General features: G+C 51.2%; 1 protein-coding gene across 1 annotated transcript in view; it reads left to right on the top strand.

The window, feature by feature from the left end:
* LOC143433504 (uncharacterized) overlaps nt 1-26,628 on the top strand; it is a 218,376-nt gene that overhangs the window by 55,556 nt on the left and 136,192 nt on the right. The window contains exon 3 of the mRNA XM_076910844.1: nt 16,762-16,864. Coding sequence (XP_076766959.1) covers nt 16,762-16,864 — 103 coding nt within the window. The remainder of the gene's footprint in view (nt 1-16,761; nt 16,865-26,628) is intronic.

The raw sequence follows: 26,628 nt of genomic DNA on the forward strand, positions 1-26,628 counted from the left end.
CTCGCGGATCGCCTGGCTAATTGCAGGGATTTTGAGGATCGATCGCGAACCCTTTGCTTCGACTACGTCGCGGATATCGATAACGGGACACTGACAGAAACGATTAATCATTAATCGTCGAAGATCGTAACTCGATAGTCTCGCTGAAGAGACAAATTGATTGAAAAGGCTCTCAGCTGTTGTCGAGAAAGCGTCGTCAGAGTCGGGCAGGAAGTGGCATGGCAGTCGCGCGACCAGGTCGTTGGATACGTATCCCGTGAAGTGCATTGGCCTTGGAGGCCTGCCAATAGATTAATAGCCGCGGAGTGATGCTCGAGATTTGGCCGGTATATATCGCATTACGGGAAATGACGCGCCAGAATCGTCGAATGACTTCGCGAACCGAGAAATCACGGTGGGATGAGTAACGAAAGAAGGAGAGGCTGAGAGAGAGAGAGAGGGTAGGGAGTAGGCGAGGGAATTCGAAGGAGATCGTATAATCACCCTTTCTTTCTTCGACGACTCGCCCCTTCTTCCGGCTTTTCTTTTCGACCCGATCTCCGATTCCCTTGCTGTGCGCGTGGCCATTAAACGATCCTGGGACACGGGTCGCCTGTTATTCTCAAAGAAATTCTGTTGCACGCGTACACCTCCTGCGATATCGATGATTGTGTTGGTGAACGTGAGAAATTCCCTCTGGATCCCTACTTTAACTCGCGAGTAGCATTCGTGTCGCTCTATTTACGAATTTTTTAGTCACGGGATATAACTGGGTCGCGATGGACCACCTCTCGAGTCTCGATTCACCCAGGGATCGAATGCGAGGGTACCGTTTTATAGGGAAATTCTTGACCCCGTTCTCTGGTGTCTCAAGAATGGACGCGCGTCTGCGCGTCACTCCCCTCGATCGATCCTTGAATGAAGAAAGAAACTTGATTGCGGCTAATTAATTGTTGCCTGCTTTTAGGTGGAAGTCTTTTGTGTCTCTTGTCAGAGCGATTGGAAGCTTCTACGTAGGACTGAACTCTCATTGTGACTGTAACGACCCTTAAACGTTACCACCCTTTCTATCCACAAGAAGTTTGTCGATGCGATGTGTAAAATAATGTAGACACTGAACAGAAATCCGTTCTCATCTGGTCGTATCAATCTGTTGGACGTATCCTTACGGATTATCGCGGCTGTGGTCGTCATTAGAGAGGATCGAGGTAAGGTCACACCTGGCGCCCCCAGCTATGGGCCCAGGATAGCCTAATGGGGCGGCAGATGGGGATCATCGTTCGTTCTTCCCGAATCTTCATAAATATCCGATCGATACGTACGTATATAAATGTGTCTACGCCCTGCCTTGAAACGAGGGGGCTCTAATCTCTCTCTCTCTTTCTCTCTTCTTCGCTCTTACGTTCGCCAAGATCCTATTCGCGATCGAACACCCACTCGATTGGCCTGCAGCTTTCGATCGATTCGTTCGATCTCGCAAATAACCGGGGCCACAATTTCGTCCGATGCAACGATTAGAAGCTTTGGGCCAGAACCGAGGCAGCGTTTTGTTTCTTCTTCTTTGCGAAGGGAAGTATCGAGGATATACTTTGTACACGGTGGCTCGTTTGTACGCGCGAGTATCAAATAGCGCGCGCGAAGGAATTGTTTTTAGTCAGAGATTCCGCGCGATTTCTAGACGAGCGAAATGAATAAAAATGAAATTAAGAGAGATTCGCGCAGCGCACGTTGCGTGTGAATTTGTCGATGAAAGCGTAGCCATCCGGGCAGCAATATCCACGAATTCCTCCTGAATTTCCGAAAAAATAGTTTCGCTGGCATCCGGTGCGTTCGCGGAATTCCGAAATTAATATGCGCTCCATATTTAAACGGTGTAGAGCGCATAAAAAATCTGCGAAATTTTCCGCGCGGAACAAAACGGTCGACCGTACCGCTTTGGAATTCGCAGCAACGAATTTGAATTTTCCACCGCGTCCAGTTGCGCGTATCGAGATAATTTGTCACAGATTGGTCGATACCTGTTAGTGGAGGAATATTCCATGACGTTCGTTTTCACGCGTATCCACCGCGCACCTCGAGCCGATCGTCGACGACCCGGAAGCTTCTTATCGCGACCCACCGCGTAATAACCGAAACTGGCCAGCCTGCATTTTTCGACGGGTCGATCGTCGAGGTAACGCGCGGACACGTTAACTGGAGGATGATCGATGAGCAGATTACCGGCCGTGGACGCTGGGAACGAGCGTTTTGCAGGTCTTCTGGTGAAAGAATGAGGCGAGACAGTGGAGGAGGACGAGGTGGAATGAAATACTCCTTCCACGCTATTTTTTAACGTTCACTTTAAAGCCAAAGTTCGTTGAAACCCAATGGTACCTTCGACAATTACTAAGAATTAGAATTCTAAATCGAAGAAATGATCGTAACGATTTTATTCGCGATGGAGACGCTGGCAATCCAACGCGTAGGTTCTCTACACAGTACCTCGAGGTTATCAACAGCGATAGGCTCGCGCAGGCGGCGCATGGACACAGGAATTTCACCTACAACCTTTCAGCGGTTGGCGAGGCTGCGCGGCAAGGTTTCGAGAGGACCTTGTTATTAATCACGACGCTGCCATCTCCCGGAGCAACGTTCGCTCGTTAGCCTGGGGTGGCTGCCGGGCCTGAAGGCGGTGGGGCCCCCGGGGGTGGCTATCTCTTAATTACTTCCGCGCCAATTAACACCGCCTCGAATAAAGAAGGGGCTACTCGACCGCCAATGGGAGCGCGCGGTTCTGAAAAAGCCAGTCGGCTCGGAAGCACTCGCTTTCGATTTAATACAGTGGCTTTGGGACGCGCGCGCTCGTGTGCGTGCGCGCGCGCGCGTCACTGAGCCGCGGACAGGAGTGGTCGAGCACTTTCGCGAAATCGATGATCCTCGGTGACGTTGCTTCGAGCCTGTCTAATGGCCGATTAAACGAGCCGTTTGCCCCGCTTTCGAACTCTCGAGACAGAGGTCGTCGAAGTTTAGTCGATCGTTTATCGTCCAGCCAGTCAGAAGTAAAAAGAAAATGACTCGAAATCGTCATTTTATTCGACAGTTTTCCTCGCAACCCTTTGCCACGAACGCAGGAATCGATAGCCTCGACGCAGAAAATCAACAACGCCAAAAGTATCGACGAGCTCGGTGAGACGGAATGTTCCGCGAGTCACCCCTTCGCGGCGGTCGAAGAAAGGCCGGTTGATTGACTTCCCATGGGACTCGACTCCTGGAAGAACACAGCTGATCCCTTCTGGCTATCTGCTCCCGTTCCCTTTCTCTTTTTCGTTCGCGTACTTTCCCTCGATCCCTTTCGAGTCCACCAAACTCTATCCGGACGTGACTGGTTTACCTCGTCGATGGCCTGCGCGAGAGGAACTCGAGTAAATCACGAAGAAACGGCAAGCTTCTCGTTCGCGATCAATGACGTACGTCTCGCGAATCACACGTATCATCATTCGGTACGATGTCGTACACGGACAACGCGAGCAACGCAAGGCGAAGCTGATCGTCGAGTAGAGAAAGGTCGACGTTTGCGCGCGTGACCAGGAGGACCAGGGGGTGGGTTTGATTCAGGACACGGCGGTGGCGCGCGGGTTCAAAGGGGACGGGTCCGGCGGAGACCGGGACCCAGGCAAGCAGAGGGTGAATCAAGTGTAGAGAAGGGTGAGAAGGGTGGGGTGCCGTTGGTGCACGGCGGATAAAGGAGGCACTGATGGTGGGGTGAGACGGTGGGCAGGGGAAGGTTGACGGGGATGAGGTTGGCGATTGGCATTTAATTAGCGGCCGGATGACCGCCGCCGCCTCCGGATCAATACGCCGCCCCCGGGGGCCAGCGTGCAGGAGGCAGCGGCGATCCCCTTCCGACCCTCGCCGTGCCTCTTTCTCCTCTTCCAACCTCTTCCGCGGCCAGCCGCCTCTCCTCGCCTCTCGTCGTCCTCCTACTTTCTGCCATCGTCACTCCGCATCCCCGTCTCCACCTTTTCCACCTCCGTCCGCCTCCTGCTACCGAGCAGACCGAACGGAACCGTACTCGTTTGCACCGTCGCGTCTGCGAAACCCTTTTCCGTCCAGACCCGACGATGGAAGGCTTCGGGTACGCGCGAGGGGTGACCGTTCAACGGCGCACGGGAGTAAAAAAAGGAAACGGCGACGCGTACCAGCAGGAATGCTCGAAATTGGTTACCCCTTTTTCAGGTCGTCGTTTGATACGACGCTGCGCGTAGAGAGATTCATTTCTCTTGCCAATTTATTTACTCGAGAGGGTTGATAAACGTGGATCCAGTGATAAATAGCATCGTGCGAAAGAGGGATGTTCGTTAGAGCGAATTAATTCGCGTTCTGACGCGTTGATATTGTTTTTAATCGAACCGTCGACTCCTCAGATTCCTGCAAGTAATTCTCTTATTTTCCAAGCACTCGTGTCACCCTATCGACTCAAACAGAAAACGCTCAGCTATACTTGCCACCACCGCCGCATCATCCCCGTCTCCCGTTTCCAAGCAGAACCGAACTCGTTCGCTGCTATCGCGAAACCCTTCTCCACCCCAGCCAGCAACGCGAGGAGGGACGGACGAGTGGCTTCGTTGCTCCTTAACCTAACCTCCTGACCGAGCACCACGTGCGGGGAATATCCGGAAGCGGCACGGTAAAATAAAGCGAATCGACGGTAAGTGGCGCGAGGATCCTCTCAAGTCGTGGCCTCCAGCTCATCGGACAACGATCTTCCCTTCTTCCACCCTCTCCGCCCCTTTCTTCTCTCCGACTCTCAACCCCCGTAGCGTCGCCTATCTCCTCCACCCCCTCAGCCGCCGTTGATCGACGAGCTTCACCCTCGTTCCGCCGCGATACCGTGCATCGATGGACGACGTCGATACGCGGGCAGCAGTTGCGCCCAGGTTCGATTCGATATCGCGCCATTCGAGGGACGGTAACGAGAACGATCGTTACGCGCGGTGTAATTGCGTTTTGAGACTCGCGACGGCATATACCGCGCGCCACTGGCTGCTCGGATGCCTCTGGAGAAATTGCGCACGATCTCGACGCGATCCTGCGCGCAGCTGAGTTAACCGAGTAATTAATCGATTAATATTCTGTTACGCGGCAACCTAAATAACGAAACGGATCCGAGGGACATTGATCTCGCGACGCGAAGATACCCAGAGCCGCCATCAGTCGTTGCTGTTCAGCGTGGATTGACATCGCTCGTTACTCCGCGTCCGTTCCTTTCTCCGCGTCGGACGCTCGTGCGAGTGTAATTAAACGGCTGCTGCGATAGTTGAGATCGAATCCCTCGCGGTATTTGCGTTGAGTTTTTCGTACGATGCGCAAGTGTGCATCAGGTTTTTCGAACGAAACGAAATTCTTCCGTCTCGGCTCGTGAGTCACGCGAGGCAGATTTTTAAACCTCCCCGTACGCGCGCGGAAAGTGTGAATCGGCGACGAGCCGCGGTCCGCTTTTCGCTCTCGTTCGCGAGAGGAGTTAATCACGGTAAACAGCGTGCATTGTTCCACGGCGTTATGAGACACGGTGCTCGTGCCAAATCGGTGTTTATGCTACGAATTATGGCCGCGCGAGTAACAGCCTTCGAAAGTATCCTCGTCGACCGTGGTGGTTCTCAGCTCGAGTAACGATCCTCGCGATAATTCGTCGTCGCGAGGATGCTGGCTGACTTTCGTTGCACGATTGTTACGAAACGCGCGGACGTTTAAAGTAGTACTCGAGTATGCAAATAGGGATCCGCAGGAATTACGCGCGAGCTCGTGTCGCGTTTTGACAGAAGTCGAAAGTAAAGGATGAAGAGGGAACGAGGATAAATTGATACATCTGTCGATTATCGCGGTAATAATTTACATTGACAGCGCTATCTATATGTAAATGCGCGATCGTCGTCCCGCGTCGGCGATCGATACCCGATCGATCAAGAATTATTTACATTGTCCGCTCCGCGGACATAAGCGGGGGAATTTAAACGCGTTTCGCCGGATTAACGTCGCCCTAACACTCGTTAATGGACGTCGCCCGCGATCGACCTTTTATTTATGCCGCGATTATTCACGCGACCGGCCGTTTCACGCTGCGACGACCGCGAGCGCCGCAGCGATTTATGCACTCGTCGATCTCGATGCGTTTCCTACGCGCACCGAGCATGCTCCCCGTGGTCTTCGAGGATATCGTCCCGGCGAACGCGTGTACCGGCCAACTTTTCGCGCGTACACCGGCGAAATATTCTTCAGATATCGTTAAATATGTACTCGCGGTACGTTAACACCGTATAAAATACGAAGGATCTCTGGTTACCTTTAAAAATGTCATCCAGGTACTTTATCCTTTCGTGCAGGAGGCTAGCAATTCCCCTATGGAATTACTTCTGACCTTCTTGCAAATTCAAAAAGAAAAATACAAATTAAAATTTCAATACTGTCACAGATTCATTCTTTCTAATGAAAAACAAACATTCTTATTATGATTTACCATTGAAAGTCAGCTGAGTTTCAACCACTGTTCGAGTTAATACAACCAAACTCGTCTAGCGCGATTCGAATTAATCGTCGATCGCCGTTTCAATACTGTCACAGATTCATTCTTTCTATCGAAAAGCAAACATTCTTATTATGATTTACCATTGAAAGTTAGCTGAATTCTAACCACTATTCGAAACACGTCTAACGCGTTCAAAATCAATCGTCGATCGCCGTTTCAATACTGTCACAGATTCATTCTTTCTATCGAAAACCAAAACATTCTTATTATGATCTACCATTGAAAGTTAGTTGAATTTCAACCACTGTTCGAAACGCGTCTAACGCGTTCAAAATCAATCGTCGATCGCCAATATGGGGTGGAATCGTTGGGACCAGGGTGACGGAGCACCCCTGCGCGTCGAACCCCTCGGCGGCAGCCGCGTCGGTGTTGTTCTCCGCGGCGCGGTGTATAAAATACGGGACTTGTTAACAATGTTCGCACCTACGGGTACGTGTGCGAGGGGGCCTTGCGTCCGTGTACCCGGTCACCCATAAACGCGGCGCGCCGCGGCGAGGGCCCCTTTCGGCGACGCCGACCTTCGCCCCGAGATACCGCGGAGATATTTTATCCGCGGCGATTTTTACGAGCCGATATATCAGACATCGACCGGCCCCGACGGGGGTTGCCGTTCACGGACCCGCTCTCGAAATCGCCCGACCCGCCGCGACCCCGCGGAAACCACGATCATCGATCCTCCAAGCGCCCAACCTCCCAGCCGTGTTCTCCGTTCGAAACGCGAGGAATTAAGCAGCGATTTTTGCGGCCACGCGTGATTTTCGATGTCTCGACGTCTTTAGTGAGAAATTTGGGCTTGTTATTGGCGAAGGTTGCGAGATTTGGGGTGGATTCGATGGAATTTCGACGTGCTTTGCAATTTTAGTAAAAGTGTAGCAACGAAGATGAACGAAATAAATGTAAGATTGCTGCAGCGAACAAGGACCTCGCGACTTTAATGTCCTTTTAAAGTTCCGATTTATCCGCGAAACCTGGACCCCCCGCCGTGGTCCCTGCAACGCCCTGAGAACGACCATGCTCCAAGGTACTCACGCCCTCGACCGAGTGTCGAGCTGACCTGACGATCGCCACAGATCGATCCGACGTTACGGATCGTGCAACCAAGTTTCGAGGATCGAAAGCAGCGAAGGAAATTCAGCGATCGCCGCTGGCCGCCTTCGAAGCCCTCAGAATCCGCGAATTCTCTGAAACACGCGCGTAGCGACGACGAACGCGAGAGGCGTTGCTGGAAACTTGTACGGATAGGTGAGAAGTACGAGTGACCTTTGAAACGAGAACGTTTGGTCGAACGTTCTCATTGTCTGCAGTGTTTTTCTTCTTTTCTCGTTTTCACTGGCGTGCACAGTCGAAACGAACCGTGAACCAACGCTGCGGATACACGTTTTAATAGAAATGAATCATGCGAGGTGAAAGGGAGATTTATAAGGGAGTCCTTTCGAGTTCCCACTGATAATTCGCCAATTAATTATAAATCCCTAAGAAACTCGTTACACTTTCTCGATTCAACGTAACCAGGCCCATTCACAACGTCGCGCGCGATTTATTCCGCGATTATCTCCATCGGCTATAACAAACCGCGGCGAAACGATCGCGAAAACCCCGCCAGAAGTGGGACCACGATTCCGTTTAAATCCACCGCGGGTCCGCCAGCTGAAACGACTCGCGTGGAATCGGGCTGGGAAAAAGTTTGACGATTTTATTAGCGACTGAAAATCGAGGGGATCAACCGGTGAGCTGCTCGCAGAGGGACGTTTCCGGTCGACTGGTTCGTTCGTCGACACTCGATCGCGCAGAGACAATGTATCGACGACCTTTCGATACGGAGTCCTTGCTCGAGCCGCGGGAATTCCGCGGACAAGAGCTGTCCAGCGCGGCCAGCCGATGGAATTCCATAATCGACACCGGTTATTATTTATTAGCCGACGCTGACGCGCGTTCCTTTCGATCGAGGACCTTTCTCCTCGCGAGAATTCCACGTCTCGGATTCTTTGTCCGGGATCGACGTCCGTCCGCGCCGCTCTGGACGATCGGCTCGCTCCAGCCGCCTCTCTTTGGTACCGTTCGACCACCATTTCGGTGCGAACGGAAGAGAGAGAGAGAGGATTTCGTTTGATATCGACCACGATCGTTATTGACTAACGCCTAATCGTTCTGGATGGGCGTAGCCGATCGAAAGGCTCCGAGTCACGATCCACTCACGAGGGGGTAGGTTTTACCGAGAAAGGGCGTCCCGTGTCAGGAAGCTATCAGGCGGCAGGCCTCGATGCTACTTGCTGGAATTGACGATCTGCGAGCTACCATCGTTGATGGTTCCTTCTGTCGACCATTGCGAGAGATAGAGATAGTTAGTAACGATCGACGGCTGAAAGAAGTTTCTCGAAATCTCCCTTTGAAGATGTTTAGTTCAAATTTCTTTTCATCACGAAACAGTAGTATTTATCTTGTTCTTCCATTGCAATTCGGTTGTCGCAACAATTTCTCGATTACGCCATTAATTTCTTAAAGGACGATCGATCCAATCTTACAATATAGGAAAGACTCGTTTACTGGAAAATTCAGAATCGAACTGTCGCGTGTCGCGTGTAACGTCAGCGTTCCCTGACACCGATTCTCTATTCCCATCGTCCATTACGCCATTACGGTTGATTTTCGTGGAACGATCGTGCGCCGCGGCGCGAGGTGTGGCCGTCGGGATGAAAAGTCGCAATGGCGATCGATCTAGCCCCGAGGACAAGCGACTCGATCGGATATTGCCGATAAACATTGACGATGGATGAAAACTCGATCTATTAAAAATGTCTAGCCGCTTTTTTTTCAATCGTCTCTCCCGCAGTCTTCCCAGGACGAAGATTGCCTGCGAGATCTTCGCGACGATCCTAGCCGCAGGCTGCTGAGTCCTGTCGAGCGTCTCGCGACTACGAAGACGACGATCGTCGTTATTATCCTGCTTTTTCTTTGCTAAACGTTGCAAGGATTTCGTGTTCTCGAACTCTTCGCATCATGGAGAAAATAAAAGATTCGATGTGTAGCAGTTTTGATTTTTTGAATTTGTATCCTTCGCACTCGAGGGATGCTCAGTCGCAAAGCTTAGAGAAAATTTCTTGCAATCCTAACGTGAAAAATGTGCCAAGCGTTCTTCGACTCGTTCGACGACTCCAGCTCGGTTTATTAATACATCCGGATGGAATTTCTATTGTTCCCAGGTTATCTCATTAAAGGAAGGGAATCCGAAAGAAGCACGCGCGATCGTTTCCCGGCTAAGCCCACCGGATTAAGCTCTCCAGAGCGACGCGCGCGCCGCTTATTTTTCGCGTTCCCTCGGCAGCTGTAATAATGAGATTTAAAAAGCGCCCCGCGCGCCACCCTCGTCCGCTACCTGTCGACGCGCGGAAACAAAGAGGGAAACTGGATGGGGTCCGGCAATTTTCTGCTTACCCGTCGTTGAAAGAGGTGAAAACCCGCCGGGTTGCCCCGAGGTTTTTGTTGTTTTTCGAAATAATTGCGAGTCAGGACGATTATTAACCCCTCGGCTACTCCCTCTGGAGCGTCCCACGAGGCAAGAAGCGTTGAGGCCTCGCTCGAATTTGTCAAATTACTCGCGCTGGTTGCTGGCTCGATTAGGAGCTTCGCTTCTTGCGACCTGTATCCTTTTAGAAAATATATATATATATATACATATTCTTACTCAAATTAATTAACATTCCCCACGGCTGGTTTTATAAGCGCGGTTCTCTTTGAGAAAATCTATCATAATATTTAATTGCGCGAATCGAGATTAGAGACTGGGTAATGATATGCTCATAAAGCGTAATTATAGAGAATCGTTCCTTTGATATTCTTCGATTTAGTTTGATTTCCTCTCCGGAATGATTAAACGTATCGAGTTTATTGACTCTGCGCGCTATTCATTCGACTCTCCTTTCTAATTATCCTTCCAAAGCACTGTGCCATTAATGGTGCACGTTCGTAAGTATACCGTAAGCACCGTCGTTCGCGTTTGTCTATTTTTTTCCCCTCCCTATTTACTCTTCCTTTTTCTTCTTCTTTCTTTTCCCTCATCTCGCACCGCACACTTCGATACGACTCGTTGCCGCGAACTTTAAGTAACGGTTAGCCAGTCAAACACTCGAGCGGTAAGACTTGTTTTCTCGACGATTTTTGGAAATCGAACCCCACGCGCGGCGACCGCTATCGCGATCGTATTAACCTATTAATGTCCAACCTGTGATTCATCGCGCGCGATGATTACGATTTAGCAAAAACCTTGGACGGATGTTTTATACAGTTAATTAAGATTAATCTCGTCGTTCGTTCCGTGACACGGGCTGTAGTTTTAAGCTTGAATGAAATATTACACGGTGGACAGACGAGCGCGGAAAAAATAGTCATTTACAGATCTTTTCGAATCGTAATTCCTACGTGTGATTAATCGCGCGGCGGGCATTAGCGAGTTAACCATTTCGGAATACTATCCCGACTTCCACACTTCGATTATTAACGTCATATTTCACGGCGAATGTAGGAAACGCGACGGGTAGCTTCAACACGGGAATACATTACGCGATTTCTTTGATCGTTCCTTTCTTTTGTATAAATCCTCATCTAAAAAAAAAAACTCACGTATATCCTCCACCTGCAGCAATATCGAACTTCATCCTACTCTCAATAATTCGACTTATCGGTGGACACAAAGAACGCAAACGCCAATGGCGTCTGTCCAATGAAAACTCGAACCAGAAACGACCTCGAGATCCGTGCCAAAGCTATTCCTCGAGCAGCACCACGCGTCCTCCACCGCAGGAAGTGGTATCTCGACGAGAGACTGGCGCGAAGAACAACCCTCCGCGATTATCGCGGCCGACTTGCTCTCGAAGAATCCCTCGGCATACGTCGAGACGTTTCACGGTACATGGATCAGGGCTGGCAATCGGGGCGATATTATTTCATCGGTCGGAAATGGGAGTAGGCGGCGGCGGTCAGGGCAGAAAGTTAGCATAGGCCGTGACTTAGTGCTCCTGGGGGTGTCGTCCGTCAACCCCGCCAGAGAGCCTTTCTTATTTCGCGATATTTTGTCGTCGCCACCAGCGATATTTATCGTCCACGCAGGACCCTCGTTCTCCTTCGTCCTCCCTTCATCCTTTTCCTCCAACCCTCTGCTGTGCGATATGAAACGATCTTTAGGTTCCTGTTCGAAATTGGAGCTAATAGAGCTGCGAATACGTGACGCTTCTCTTCTTCTATCGAAAGCAGAAAAAACTTTATAAATTTATATTAAGCAAAGAGAGTTTTAAATTATATTATTTTTGGGGGGTTTTTGTAAGATTGCCAGGTTGAAAAGGATAGAAATCGTCGAAGAACGATCAGATTTTGGCAAGCGTCGGTTGTCCACGCAGGACCCTCGCTCTCCTTCTTCTCTCCCTTCATTCTTTTCCTCCCACCCTCTGCTGTGCGATATGAAACGATCTTTAGGTTCCTGTTCGAAATTGGAGCTAATAGAGCTGCGAATACGTGACGCTTCTTTTTTTTTATCGAAAGCAGAAAGAATTTTAGAAATTTTTATTCAGCAAAGATAGTTTTGTGTTGTATTATTTTTTGGAGGCATTTTGTAAGATCGCCAGGTTGAAGAGGATAGAAAGCGTCGAAGAACGATCGGATTTTGGCAAGCGTCGGTTCCAAGCCGCGAGATATACGGGTCTCTTCCGTGGCTGCTCGCAGGCCCCGGTTAATTCCGGTACATTTGAACGCGACCGGGGAAAACGGCCAGATATATCACGCAAATTGCCGTTGTGGCCGCGACAATATGCTAAGCGTGGCCCAGGCTGTTAGCATTTCATTATTCCGGCACACACGCTCCCCGCGTGCTGAAATGAAGTACGGCCGTTAGAAATTCCTCTTCTTCCTCCTTCTATTCCGCAACGTTTACCCCTGACACGCGTCCGCGTGGCCCATTCCGATCGCGAGGGTGCCAATTTATGCGACGCGTGTCGCTTGGCAGAATAGACGCGTTCGAATTTCTTCTCTTCTTTCCAGTTGCTCGATTCTGATCCATGAGACACGATCCTGTGACACGATCGAACGAAGATTAAAAAGAAATGCTTCTAAACCACTGTCGCGTTGCACGTTCAAGCGCGCAGCCACCCCAAATCCAGACGCGCCGCCATAAATCCGCGTCACCTCGACCGCGCGTAAACGTAATCACAGCAGCCTGGTAGACTCAGTGCTCTGCGTTCGATTTTCGAGCGTTCCGCGGGCACGAAGGGGCACGGGAATGGAAGTTGGTACGCGCGAAAGGGGCCGATGGATCCGATCAGCGAAACGGCATAGGCCAGCTTAAATCCTCGTGCTCATTAATGGGGGCTGCTGCGTCGACGCGGTAACCTCTCCGGCGAGCTTTATACTTGAGGTTTAATTCGCGCTCTGGTCAAATTAATTTGCAACGATGAACGAGTTGCCCGGCTGTTAGCGTTGCATTTCGAATGGGGGGATTAGCCACGTTCATTAAACACGAGCCTCTGGCCCAGCAGATTTGGCAGCGGCGCGCGCGCGCGTGTGCTCCTCGCGTATCGCATCCGCGCCAGTCAATCGTCCTCGAGTGCCGTCGAGTTTTCCTACTTTCCTCCTGAACCCTCCGCGATATCTCTTTACGATCGACCAAGCGAAATCGCGTTTCAGGCGGATCAAATCCTGCAGCCGCTGGCTCAAGGTGAAGTCCAGTTTCCGCGGACTTTCGCAAGGGATGGAGGGGTTGTTTTGTTCGAGCGAAAGGATTCGATTTGCGAAGAGTGGGAAATTGGGCTGCATCGATGGCGAACGAGTGGCCATCGAGTTCGTCCCGAGTTAGCTACGAGCTGACGAGTGTTTGCGAACTGTTTCGAGTGTGAAACGCCGATAGTAGCTCTTTCTAGCCACCGCGGCCTTTGAGACGAGACGCGATCGGGGAAATTGCCTCGCGATCATTCAGATACGCTTCGCGCGAGATAAGAGGGCGAGAGTTTCTCGTGGAAGCGGAATCGAGCGCTTACGCTCGACAAATGATACAGGATACCATCGATTTTCTTTACTTTTCCTCATTAATTCGTTAAAAATCACGCGTTCTAATATCGTTTAAGAGCGAGAGGCGTTCGAACGTCACTCGCTTCGCTCGAATGCTCCAGACGAACGCGAGTAACGCCGAATCCAGTTTACCATCCTAAACAGCGATGAACCGTGCGTCATCGCGTGCACCGTGGAAATTCGCGTTGCCTCCCCGGTATCGTGGAAACCGATCGACGCTGTTTCTTGTCATAGAAAATGAAAAGAGCGCGTAACATCTCCCGACAACGAAGTCGGACATGCACGCAGCTCGGTGGAATTGTAATCGAAGCGGGGGCGAACGAACGCCGCGCGCTGGCTGGTTTCGACGATACGCCCGTTACAACATATCGGGGAACGATAATTAATTGCGCGGATATGGATTACACGAATTACGCGAACGTATATTTCCAATCAATAGAGCCTGCGATACAGCGTGGCAGCGATGATGATGATGATGATGATGATGATGATCATCGTTATATTCGCGGAACGGCACCACCACCGCGGCACAGTTGCCCCGCGTACCGCTAAACATATGCACCAACGGGGGATGCGCGTTTGGTACCGCTCGGAATTCGTTAACAAGTGGAATTGAATTACGCGCGTGATGCGTGTGGATCGTCGAGAGAATTTGTCAATGCGTATTGTTGCGTTCGCGAACGGTGAGGGAGGCTCGAACGAACGCTGGAACAACGCGTGGATCACGCGATTCTATCGCAAGGGTTGTATCTTTTCGTGAAATCTTTCATTCGCACGTTGCTATTAAATTATTCAACGACGACTCGCGGGAAAGAAACGTGGAAACGAATTACAGTGGAAAGAGGGACGATTGCTCGAGAGCAACCTCTGCAGGCCGTGGTAGCCTCGGCGAGGACACCAGTTTCCGGTTGTCTCCGTTCGTTTGCATGCGCCATCTCCTTCCGCTATCGCGGCGCGCTCGCGCGCGCGGAAGGCAATAACGTTTTTACGAGCCACGAAACATTTATTGCCGGTTCTCTTTCTGCTGCCGCGCGCAGGTTTATCATCTCGTTCCTCCCGTTTAATACTCCCTGCTTAAGGATGCCACGAGCAGCTTCTGTATATTTTTCGCGGCTGTATATCTTCCGATTAGACCGGTAACGACGCTGCCAGCGCAACGACGAGTCCATCAATTTGCAGTTTCTTTCGAACGGCTGCCCCGGACCCTGATTAATCGCTCTGTCCCGCGAGTTAATGGAAGATATTCGAGCGTTCCAATGGGAAACGTTGCAATTATGGCTCTGTCGACTTGTCCGTCCACGGGGGCACTCCTTTACCCTACGATCGTGGCCATCTTTGAAAATAATTCCCTCGTTTCTCACCCGGCGACTATCAGAATCGAATCTCCCGCCGTACGAACCTTCGAGTTCCACCCTTTGAGCCCTACTTTCCAGTACCAGCCTGCTTGTCACCGCTAATGGTATACCGTTGTCGACGTTCTCGCGTCGTAAAAGTAACACCACGCAGACGGAAGTCCTCGCCACGCACACGCGCGTTTAAAATCCGTAAGCGAGTTGAATTAACTCGAAGAGCTAATTCCAAGGCGTCACCGGGAGGAACATAAAAATGCGTGCCAGGGGACGTTGTTTCACGCGTACGCTCCCCTTCTCGCGTGACGTACACCGCTAATATGGCCATATAATCTGTCGCATCGTCCCGCGAATAAATAACCCGCTGCGAAGCTAATAAAAATTCTCTGGCCTGCGAAATTTAGTCGACCAGCCGCGTACGAAGGTGCCTGGTTCCTCAGCGACAGAAGATCTCCCGCCACCCTCCACGGATAAAGACACATGGCTGACGATGGCTGGTACGCGCGTCGCTTCATTTGTCTTTATATTAGCGGCACACGCCGTTGTGTTACGTCGTAACGCGGCAACGACCAGTCGGGAGTCTCTTCCCTATCCGTTCTTCTCAGGCGATACGGCTCGTGTACACGCGTAAATGGACCCCTTTTTCTGACGGGGATGCCGCGGAAGATTGCGTTAACCCCTTAAATGGGGAGTGACGATTCCTGGGGAAAGATTCGATGGGATTACAGCGGTCTTGGGGAAATTTTTTTCGTTCAATTTTCTCTATCCATCGCGAGGCAAGATCGCGAAACGATTTTAAGTATTGGAGTGAAAAGTCTCGAGTGGTAGGCAGTTCGATGATCCAAGTTTCGCTCAATAATCAGTTGCTCAATTTCGTTGCTTCATATTTCACTCGACAGCGGGTACTTTAAACGAAAGTTTCGGTGGCTCGAGGTGTATTTTCTCTGGCAAAGGATTCGCAAGGCGCAACGAGCCTCAGCCATGACGAGAACGACGTTCGACGAGGCGAAAGGGCGTTTCGTTTAATAAGTAACCGAAGTTCGCCTTAGTGCGGATCCGTGTCGGTACTCGTGGAGAACTTTCGAACGCGTGAAAGATGGAGGGATAGCGGCAAGAATTAGCGTCCCTTGTTCCTTTTTTTACCGCCTACTTTTCCCTCAGCTACGTACAACGCTTTCCGACTGCAGCGTGGCTGCAGGTAAACCGCGAGGGCGCGCAGCGAAACTTTTTCCAACGGCGTGCATAAAGCAATACCCGATCGACGCGGCTCGCCTTCCTTTCAGCCGTGGGGCAGGATTGCACGGTGGCCCCCAAGGGGTTAATTCCGTACCGAGGGGCGGAAAATATTCACGGTTCCTTAAAATCCGACGAGCCCTGCTCTCTTACGAGCTCCCTCTGGGGTGGCGTTACGCCAAACGGTCACTCAAAATACCACACCCCCTTTTTGCCCACCGCCCGCGGGCAACGATCCTTTAATCCGCGCCAAACTGTCCGGGATACTTTCTACCGACTGAAAAACTCCGCGAATAAAACTCTGACCCCTTTTCACTCGTTCGACGCACCTCTCGAAGAAGGTTTCTTCCCTTTTTACGCGCTCCTCGTAATAAATGAAATATTTGCAGCGTGTACGAGAAATTGCGAAGATATTTCAAGTAGAATCGAGTGGAGAAGGGGAGAGAAAATTCGTTCCAGAGGGGGTGATCCTCATTACACGCTTTCAGTCGCTAAAGCATATAATTACTCGGTTCTCGTTGCTACTAATTTTGTCCTACCCGAACAGTTTAAAGACCGTTGGTAATTATTGTTTTCGCATGGTTTCAGTCTATCAGATGCACCGTCAACGGATGCTCCTGCGACTCGTTCACGCCAGGGAAGCGGCACATCCGGTACTGCGACAGGTGTCATCACGGATGGGTGTTACACGGTGAGTAGCTCGAAATTCTTTCTCCTCTTTATTTTTCTTTCATTCCACCGTTTACTGGAAACAAAGGGGGACGCGAATTTATCTGGATCTGCCGGGTAATTGATATGGAAATTAAATGCACCGATGCATCGACGGCACACCGGCGTAGCCGAGCGATTATGAGATTAGCCGTCCGCGAATCTCGACGTTCGCCGTGGTATGCAAACGATACAGATACAACTCCGTGATTAGCTCCAACGCGAATTGTACGATCGATTTTTTTCAAAGATCGAAGATAACATTACATACAAAAAAAAGAAAAAGCGCGAGCGAGAAAAAGGGAAAGGTTCAGAGGAAGGAGAAAATGCAATTGCGTCCCTTTGGGAGACGCAGCTGAAGCCAGAAATTGATATGTATTCCGCGGCGTGGCGCGTCCAATCTATCGCGGGTCAAGCAGCCGGAATTTTAAGCGCGATACGCGCCACCGTACCTCGAGATCCTCCCTTGGACCTCGATACGGGGTTGCTTTGCGCGTACAATATATGGGGTGCCTCGAAAAAGACTAGCGACCGTATGAAAAAATTGATATCGTGTAGTAACAGTACAACATCGCTTCTGAATCGCACTTTTGCTCGTTGCATACCAAATTAGAGGCTGCTCCACGCGAAACTCTGTCCGAACGAGCCACACCCTTAGAGCGCGTTGCTAGAAGAAACGGATGATCGACGACGAACGCACCGTCGAGCCGTTCCTTCTCAGCCGTATCGAAACTTACGAGGACATAAAACGCGCCCCCGTGTATAGCACGTCGATCCGTATGCATACTCGCGCCGCAGAGCGGATCGCGCGCGCGAGGAGAAGGGTGGAGAGCGCTTTGGCCACGGAGGGAGGCCGCTGGTCATCCTCGGAAAATTGAATTCGGTCCCTGAGGGCCGCTCGGATGAAGTATGCTGACAGTTGGAAAATTTGCGTTTAACCGGGTGCACGCGACCCCAAATCTTCGTCGACCTCTTCAGGGTCGCCAGTATGAATCCTGGGATCGAATGCTCGAGGCGGTTCGATTCGTTGCGGGTCAGCTGGGCGATTTTTCGACACGCGAAATCGATCGCTGCTCTCTCTCTCTCTCTTTTTTAACAGTACAAGATAGAGATGACCTCACGACTCTCTAAAATTCTTTTGTCCAAAGAATGTGTTGGGTGGTAATCAAGTAGCTAACAACACCCTCTGTCATTCACCTCGAACGCTTAATAAGACTCTCTCCCTCTGTTTCGCGTCACGAAACGGCTGAAACGAGCGTCGTAGAGCACGAAGAACCAGGTAACTCGTTTCCGTTCGGATCCAGCCAGGGATTCGACGCGATGACTCTGTCGACACCGATCCAATGGACCATTCATCAAGATCGCCCCGTACAAAAGACGATCACCCGGTAATTGCTCGGGGAATCGGTCCTGGAAACGCGAGCGGACCCGTTCCTCTTTCGACGCGGACGATCGAACCGGACGGTGGATTAGAAACCCCTGGGCAGCCGAGCTCGTCGTCGTCGCTGCCACCTTTTGTTCCTCGACCGTGGACCGGTTCCTCTCGCGCAAAAAACTGGCCGTCGATTCGACACGACGATTTGTCGCTCGCGAACCACCGCTCGCTACGAGAGAACAGTCGAGGGAGACAGGCTCAGGATGACGTGTGCCTTGACGAGAGGATCGACAGGTCGACGCGCACAGTTTTCGCCTAATTTCCCTTCCCGTCGAGCCTCTCGAGGAACGCTTCTCATTACGAAATTACGGTCGAAGAAGAGAAGACAGAGAGAAGGACTTGTCACGAGTCATAGAATAGAACTCTTCAACAGCTTTGATTAACATTTTCTAACATCAGAAACGGACCGTTTCGATTTCTCTCGTCCGTGTCATCTTCGTATCAAGGTAAATAAGTTAGTCGAGAAATTAGAGAGTTGGTACGATGATTCGTGGAAGGACGCCACGGTTCCTGTGCCCCGTAACCCTTTCGAGTCCTCGAAAGGGGCGCTCGTTTCACGGTCCCGAAGGTGACAGGCGCCTGACGCGGGAGCAAGTGGCGAGCTCGTGAGGAATCACGGCACCGGGTATATAGTGCGCTGACAAAAGCCTTTTTAAATTGTAATGAGCTGCCAAAGAGTGAATTATGTGCCGGTCCGAGTGGCATCGGGTCGTCGTGGGTTCGAGGGAGGAAGGGGGCGCGGGTGAGCCGTCCTATAAAAGTCCGCGCGAGCGTATACGTGTATCTGGCATCCCCGTGGCCGCGGCCAGCCACCCCACGTCATGAATATATTTACATTGATCGGCCGTCTCGGCATTTTTCATTTGCCCCGCCGTTGTGTCAGCCGCGCAGGACGCCACCCCCGCGGATACTTTATTTATATCGATGGGACGTGTCCGTCTTGTCGAGCAGCTCGATACAGTTTCCATCGAGCGTTTCGAACCGCGAACGCGGTCGCTCGATCGCCAAACGATCCTCTTCTCGTCCCTTCGAGATCGCGTTCAAGCCTCTCGCGGATACGTTCGATACCTCGAACGATAAAAATCGGAATTTCAATCGTAGTTTATTAACAGCGGTTTATGCGATGCTGTAACGTCCCATCATTCCTTCCGCGCGTGCGTATCGATCCCACGGGCTCCCAGTAATCTCGTAGAAGCGTATTAAACCGTCGTCGAACTGTGTATAGACCGCGGGGATACGCGCATCGAATTAACCCCGGAATCATTTCTGGCCAGAAAAACCGATCTAGGGAGATCCATAAAGACGTGGTCGAGGTACCCAGCGGACGGTGGTGATTATCGTCGCAATCCACGGGCGCGCACGCGATCCATCGGGTCGCGGACGAGGGTCTCATACGGCGGACAGCCGCGGTGAAAAACGTTTAATCGACGTGGATCGGGGACGTAGATGAGCGGCTAGCAGCCGTAGTAAAGTATCGGTGGCGAAGCTCGGTTGAATCGCTTCCACCATCCTCCCCTCTCGTCCCGTTTCCCGGGACCAGAGCTTCTGAGTGAGAAGGCGCGCGGAATTCGAAGCACGCGTATCCTGTCTACGGTTGCAGCAACGAGTCGCTGAAAGAAATACTCCCGGTTTCGATGTTGCCTTCCAACTATTTATTAGATGCACGCAGCGTGCAGGTATACGCGAGGACCGTTGCCTCGCGGAGGGATCGACAGGGGAAGAAGATGGCGCGGTTCTACGCGACGGACAGAGGGTAACAGCGTGCTCCTCGCGGAGGAGCGGAGTAGCGGCGATTCCGGGAGAAGTCTGAGAAGTTCGGACTAATTGTGGAAGTTCGCAGGTTTTCCAACAGTTCCGATAAACAAGTCGGGCTTTAAGAGTCATTCGAGCTCTTCGAGTTCCAGTTTCGCGCAAACTTTTCCCCAGCCACTCAACCAACTCACCCTGCGCCTTATAATACCGTAATTGCACTGAAACAACATTTGGCGCGGGGGGATGATTATTAAAAATATTGTACAGACCAAGTCGAGGGAGCATCGTCGAAAGTTCCCGTAGACGCGGTTATCGTTCGAGCGCCGAAACGGAGAACGGGGAGAGACAGGGGAACGGTCTTGGCGAAGCATCGGGACGGCACCATCTGCGTCTCCATCTGCGCGTTCGTTCGATTCGGCAGCTGGAAGACGAAGGAAGGTCGGCCGCGGGCGACGAAGACGCCCGTCGAACTCTGGCCCCACGCCAGCGCAACAGGGATCCATACGCGTCCCGGCGCGTGCGCGATAAATCATCGGGGAGGCGTCGCCCCGAGTGACACGTTAATAAATGCACCGGCAAACCGTGAATTACACCGGATCAAGGGGTTGCTCTCACCCCCTCGCGCGTCGCAGCCCTTTGTCTCGAGCCACTGGCCTGCTCGCAGAACGCTCGTGCCGTTTAATACTCCAGCCTCGAATAGATTTCCCTGCAATCGCGAGAAGAATCGCGAGGAACGATTTTCGAACCGGTTCGTCGCGCTGAGGATTCCAGGGAAATAATTATGGAAATCAAACGGAGGGGTTAACGAGTCGGTCCCAGGGAAACATCTGTGAATCGAGGTCGGCTCTTTTTGTTTCCTGCGGTTGTTTCTCCGTGGCTAATGAGAGATACCGTTTAGAATCGATTTGGCTGTTCTCGAAGACACGCGTCCGCGCAATGAGCAACGAGCAGTTGTGTTTATTGGGATTTGAATAAGAGAGAAGTGGAATGTCGCGCGAGCGTGTTGGTCGCTCGAGATTCTTGTTCAACTCTGCTTTCGTTCCTCGCGGCAAGTTTACTTTACGCTACCGACAAGCGAATCTCCCCAACGTCATCCGCTGTCTCTATTTCCAAGCGAAACGAAGGGATCGTGGGTCCCCCATTGTTCGCGTCGATGAAACAAAGCTGCAGGCAGATGGTCGAGGAAAGCACGAGTCACCGCGAGACGTCCTCCCACCTTCTAGGTCGGGGTGTTTCCCGGGTGGGGTGCATTACGGGCCATTAAGGGCCGGGACACGTCGCGCCTTTTAAGGGCTAAAACGCGCGGCTATTTGTTCTAATACGAAACCGATGCTAATGACGATATATCATATCCCCAGGCTGGCCTACAATCTCGGCTCGAACCGTCACCATGAATCACGCTGGCGAGATGCTAATGCACCGATTCATCTTGCCTCTCCGCTTTATTAAGACTTAGTTTTTCCGCCCGCGGGGGGAGCAAGACTTTCACACGCGGCTTCGCTCGTTCTACGGTTACTGGTCTCGTGACCGACCCTCTTTCACCTTAATCGTCTTTCACGGATTGACAGAATTTTTTTTCTATTCACACCTGTTCGATGCTCTTGTTCGAGAGATTTCGAACGATGGAGATAAGAGCGTGAAGAAGGATCGATATTGCGAGGTTAGAGGGACATGGATGAGAGTCTGTGAACAAGGTCTGACAAATTCCAATGGTCGAACGCGAGCTCGTAAATCATCGCCCCGTTTCCACTGGATCGTTCTTCTCGATCTGCTTCAGATTCTCTCATTCAATTATCGTTCCTCTCTTCCTGGTTGGGTGGTTGGTCGAGTTTCGCGCGGAGCGAGCGGGGCAACGCCGCTTATCAGAACTTGTATCTCGAGCTATTTATAATTTCCTTATTGTAATGCGGTTTGAAATTTTTCGATAAGCTCTGTTACCGCGTTAGGAACAGCTGAGAGATTACACGGGCACGCTGTCGCGCACGCTTGTAGATCGACCGCCCGGCTGTCGCTTACTTCCTCGTTTAATATTATGCGTCTTATCGGTACGTATAACAAGTAACGGTAATATAATTGACTTGCAAATTGACTTGTACGGTGATACAGGCTAATTAGCTTGGTCACGTAACGTAAAAGGTTAACGTATGTAAATTGCCGCGCGCCGTGATACACGGCCGGTGTCAATCGATAATTTACGAAGCCACTAGGTTCATTGACGAAATTATCACGGCTCTCTACACGGCGGTAAGAAGTTTACCAACCGATCGAGGCGAAGTCAAAACACTCGGATACCTTTTAACCAGCACCCCATCCGAGTACCATCCACGAGACCGCGATCTTCCGCCATCTATCCATCCCCTAGTCGTAACCTCTGTCATCGATCCATCCGTGGACCCGCGAACGCGCTCGATCCATCGACGCTCATCTTCGTTCGTCCGAAAACGCGGCTCTATCGACCGCCTGGCCACCCTATCCGACTCCTTATCGCGATCGGAAAGCGATCGGCGGTGACGCGACGCGAGGATCGAAGAAGATCGCACCTCGCCGCTGGAAATAGCTCGCGTGGCTACCATATGGGCGCGGGACGGGCCAGAATGTCGCTCGATAAATCCGGCCGACATAGAGAGATTTGTCACGCGGTCGGAAATAGACGCGGAATAAGTAGAGCGAGCGGTGGAGACGGTGAACGCGACGAGGACGGAGCGAGCCAGCCGTCGATGGAAAGGGATGACGCGGTTGGTGGGCCTCGACGTCGCCCGCGTAAACACGAAGGCGCCGCGGCGCTTTACGACGCCTCCGGACCACGGCCCGTGTTTAACTTATCCGAGACTTTCTGGCACAAACCATTTTCACTGCCGGCTTCGAGCGACGACACGCGCGTCGAGCCACCCTTCCCGCCCCGCCTGCACCTTCTCGAGCGAGCTGCTACCTCGTCCGCAACCCGCGACGCCTTCCGTAAACCGTCAGCGAGAGAAAACCGCTCGACGCTGGTCCGTCGAGTCTGGAAACGTTCCACTGGGTGACCACCAGCGGTTCTCGTCGAGCATTGCGATGGGCGTCGACGAGGTTGTCCGGTTGCAGAGACAATCGTGGAGGTCAGATGAGAAAACGACAGAAGAGAGGGGAGAGCTGAGAGAGAAGAGCTAATTAGTCGACAATCAAATTGATTGCGATAATAGAAATTGGGATCGAACGATCTCAGTCGCTTTCAAGTCGTCCGTGGCTCGCTCTCGGCCCGTTACTCGCGGTTTATCGCGTCGCGGATTAAAATGATTGCGAGCAAACGAGCCTCGATAGACTCGCCTCAGCGAGATTTATCGCGGAGATATATAAGCTCGCACGAACTGTCAGCCGTCGATCGCGCTTGACACGCGCGTTCGCGATGCGAGCCATAGTCGAGGATCCTGCTAAAAAATCACCAGCCAGATGAATCCTCGAATTTGCTTTCCTTCAGATACGCCACCGCTTTCCACCCCATCAACGTTATAACCTCCGCGAGTCATATATTTCATCGACCGCATGCACGCTTCTTCCGCCTCGCATCGCGCATTCGTCGAGTCTCCGCTGCGTACTCTCCACTGCGTTCTTCTTCTTCAAAAAAAAAAGAAACAGTCTCTCCGTTAACCTCGACATTAATTTCTACGCTTAACACCTGAATTACACCGCGACGGTGGAAACAGGGAAGGGTTGAACCAGGGAGCCACCCTATAATCAAGCGGGCAAACAAAAATTGTTCATTTATCCCGAACGCGTTCCCTTCCGAGGTAATTCCTTATCGCCTCGGTGGTAAATAAGCCAGCGCCCGTATCCAGCCGCGCTAATAGATTCCCCTAGGAGGGTTGTATCTCGGAATAAATGCCCTCCCCAGCGACACGGTTCATCATAACCGTGGAAGGGAACAGGCAGGAATCGGTAGATAAAGAGAGAAACGCGGCAGATAAGAGGACTCGACGATCTGTGGAACGTCCAAGGTGGCGATCGAACGCACCTCTCTCTCTCTCTCTCTCCCTCTCTCTGTTTCTTCCCTCGCGCGCGAAGGAACGACTCGAGGGGTGGCTGACGACCACCCTCGCGTCCCTCCTTTTGGCGAACGCAGGAGACAAATCGCTGTCTCGAGTTCCGCGGAGGAGATTGAGCTGCCAGCGGATGCGCATTAATCTGTATCAAGCCGGCCATCAATATTTAATCCTAATCCGGAGAATTGCCGCGCGATCCTTCGTGACGCGACGCGGCCAGAGTCGATGTCCTTCCGAACGGGGACGTTCGAGGGAATAACAAGAATTATAGCGACGCGCAGGATCATTTCTCTCTCCGTTTGACGTCTGGTGTTTGATTTCGTTCCGAGCGTCGCTTCGAAGAGGGAAAGAGAGAATATTGCGAACGTCAGTGTCATCCAAAGTATTCTTTTAACGCTCGATACGCTGGTTTTACGCGAACGGTAAATTACAGTTCCGATCGGTTATAGAGCAAGTCGTAATCTCTGCGAGATTACATTTTAATTACTCGGGACAGATTGCGTTACATTAGCGTGATTTACACCCCGTCGTTTACGATAAGCGACACACACGCGTGTAATAAAAGAGCGACCGATTATTACTCTGGCTGCGTGTCTTTTTTCTTTCTCGATCTATCCGCTTGGGGTTCCCATCTTTAATCGTAATTTCTGCACGCTCACATCTGCTGCAGGCTAAATGAGCTAATTCGATCTCGCCCACCTTTGGTTGCGTAAGGGGTATGAGAAATATTTCCATTTGAAAACCGACAACCTCGACTATCGGATCGATCTACGAGATATTGTAGTATCGAAGATTTATAGTCGCCTGGATTTTTTCCAGTTTAATTTATCGACGATCGTGCCAGCTGATTTTCAATCCTCGACGCTTCGATGTAGCACGCCTCGTTTACGTGGCATGAATTTACTTTCGATCCCATTGATAGATTATTTACTTAATTCCATCTGCAAATAGCGATATGGTGTCGATACTCTCGTGCTGTATAACTGTGCCCGTCGCTTTACGCGATTTGTCCAACGACCACGCGTTTATCCGTACCCTACAATCATCGTCTTAACACTTTGAGAGCCGCGTCACCCTCGGATGACGCGATGGATCCTGCAGACGAGTCACGGCTTCAACAAACTTATTAAATAAAGTCCGCATTTTTTCTAGCGTGACCTGAATGTATACTCGAATACAGAGAATCGACTTCATAGTCGTGTCACGTCGCTGATTACTTCAGTCCACGCTCATTTATAAACATTTACGATAATAAGAATGTGGAGCGTGGTTGCTTTGTTTAAAGAAATACTCCTGCTTATCAGAAGCTATATATACCCCATATTCTACTTTCCTCGTTTACGTGCAAAGTGTACGTATCGTTTTCTAAAGTTACGCTTGGACTCGCTGAAGGAACAGTTCGATAAGGACCAGAAACACTTTGAGGAGGAACCGAAAAGGCGATATCGCGGATGCATCTATCTCAATCGAACTGTGGCCCTCTGGCTGGCCAGAGATCGTCATTTCAACCGGTTTCTGCGACGTCCTCTAATTTCCACCCTCCGCGATTGATCTACGCTCGCGCACCCTCGTGAATCGTACAACCTGAACTCACTGTGACCCTCGACTCTTTCAAATTAATATTTCACAAAATACGAATCACTCGCGATTCAATTTTGAAGCAGGATCAGCGACGAAAAGTGACGAAAATACCACCGATTTCCTCTCGAATGATGATTTCGAGAAGAACTTTTCGGTACTTTTCGATGATCTCGAAAAGTGTTCGCGAGATTCGTGTCTCGCAAGTTAATTTTCCTCGATCGAGACGGAGCGACGTGAAACGCAGCGACGAGGATAAGAGAAAGAGGGAACACGAGAGGGAGCGCAACCGGGCGGATCGAGTCGCGATCGAGCCGGGGGTCCCGCGACGGGACAACGGAGTCCGCAGCCGATTAAAGAGTGCTGCGTAACGAGTGTTTCGTCCGATCGTTCGTGTAATTAATGGCGGAGAGCGCTGCCGGACAGGCCGCGGCGTGTAATAATCGGTAATTACTCACGGTAATTAAATAATGCGTTTATCGGGGTGCGATCGGCCGGATGGGTGGCCCGAATCGCGCGCCCAAGCCTCAGGACCTAACCGGCTGCGTGATCCGCGGCCCACGACACGGCGGGTCGATAAATCTCGGCCAGTTTGCTCCCATCTCATTCGCGTTCTTCCTTCCAGGCGAGATCGCTCCTGATACCGTTCCCCTCGATCTCGATCGCGACTTTTAAACGTCACTCCTCTATTCTCCGTCTTTCTTCGCTCTCGATTCAATATTTTAATTCCATCCGCTTCTAATTGTCCTCTAATCTAAGCCTATCGACAATTCTCACTGTTCCTGATGGGCAGTTTCGGGTCAATCGTTTGCCAATGGGTTGGTGTTTGCAAAAATGTCGGATTTTAGAATCGAGTGAAATGATCGCAGGTTTGAATGGTAGGAATATGGAATAAGCGAAGTGATCCTTCTATCTGGAAGCGAATTAATTCAACAGATATCGAGGGGGAAATAATAAATGGCGGTG

This window comes from Xylocopa sonorina, chromosome 3, assembly GCF_050948175.1.
Source record: "Xylocopa sonorina isolate GNS202 chromosome 3, iyXylSono1_principal, whole genome shotgun sequence".
NCBI classification, from domain to species: domain Eukaryota; kingdom Metazoa; phylum Arthropoda; class Insecta; order Hymenoptera; family Apidae; genus Xylocopa; species Xylocopa sonorina.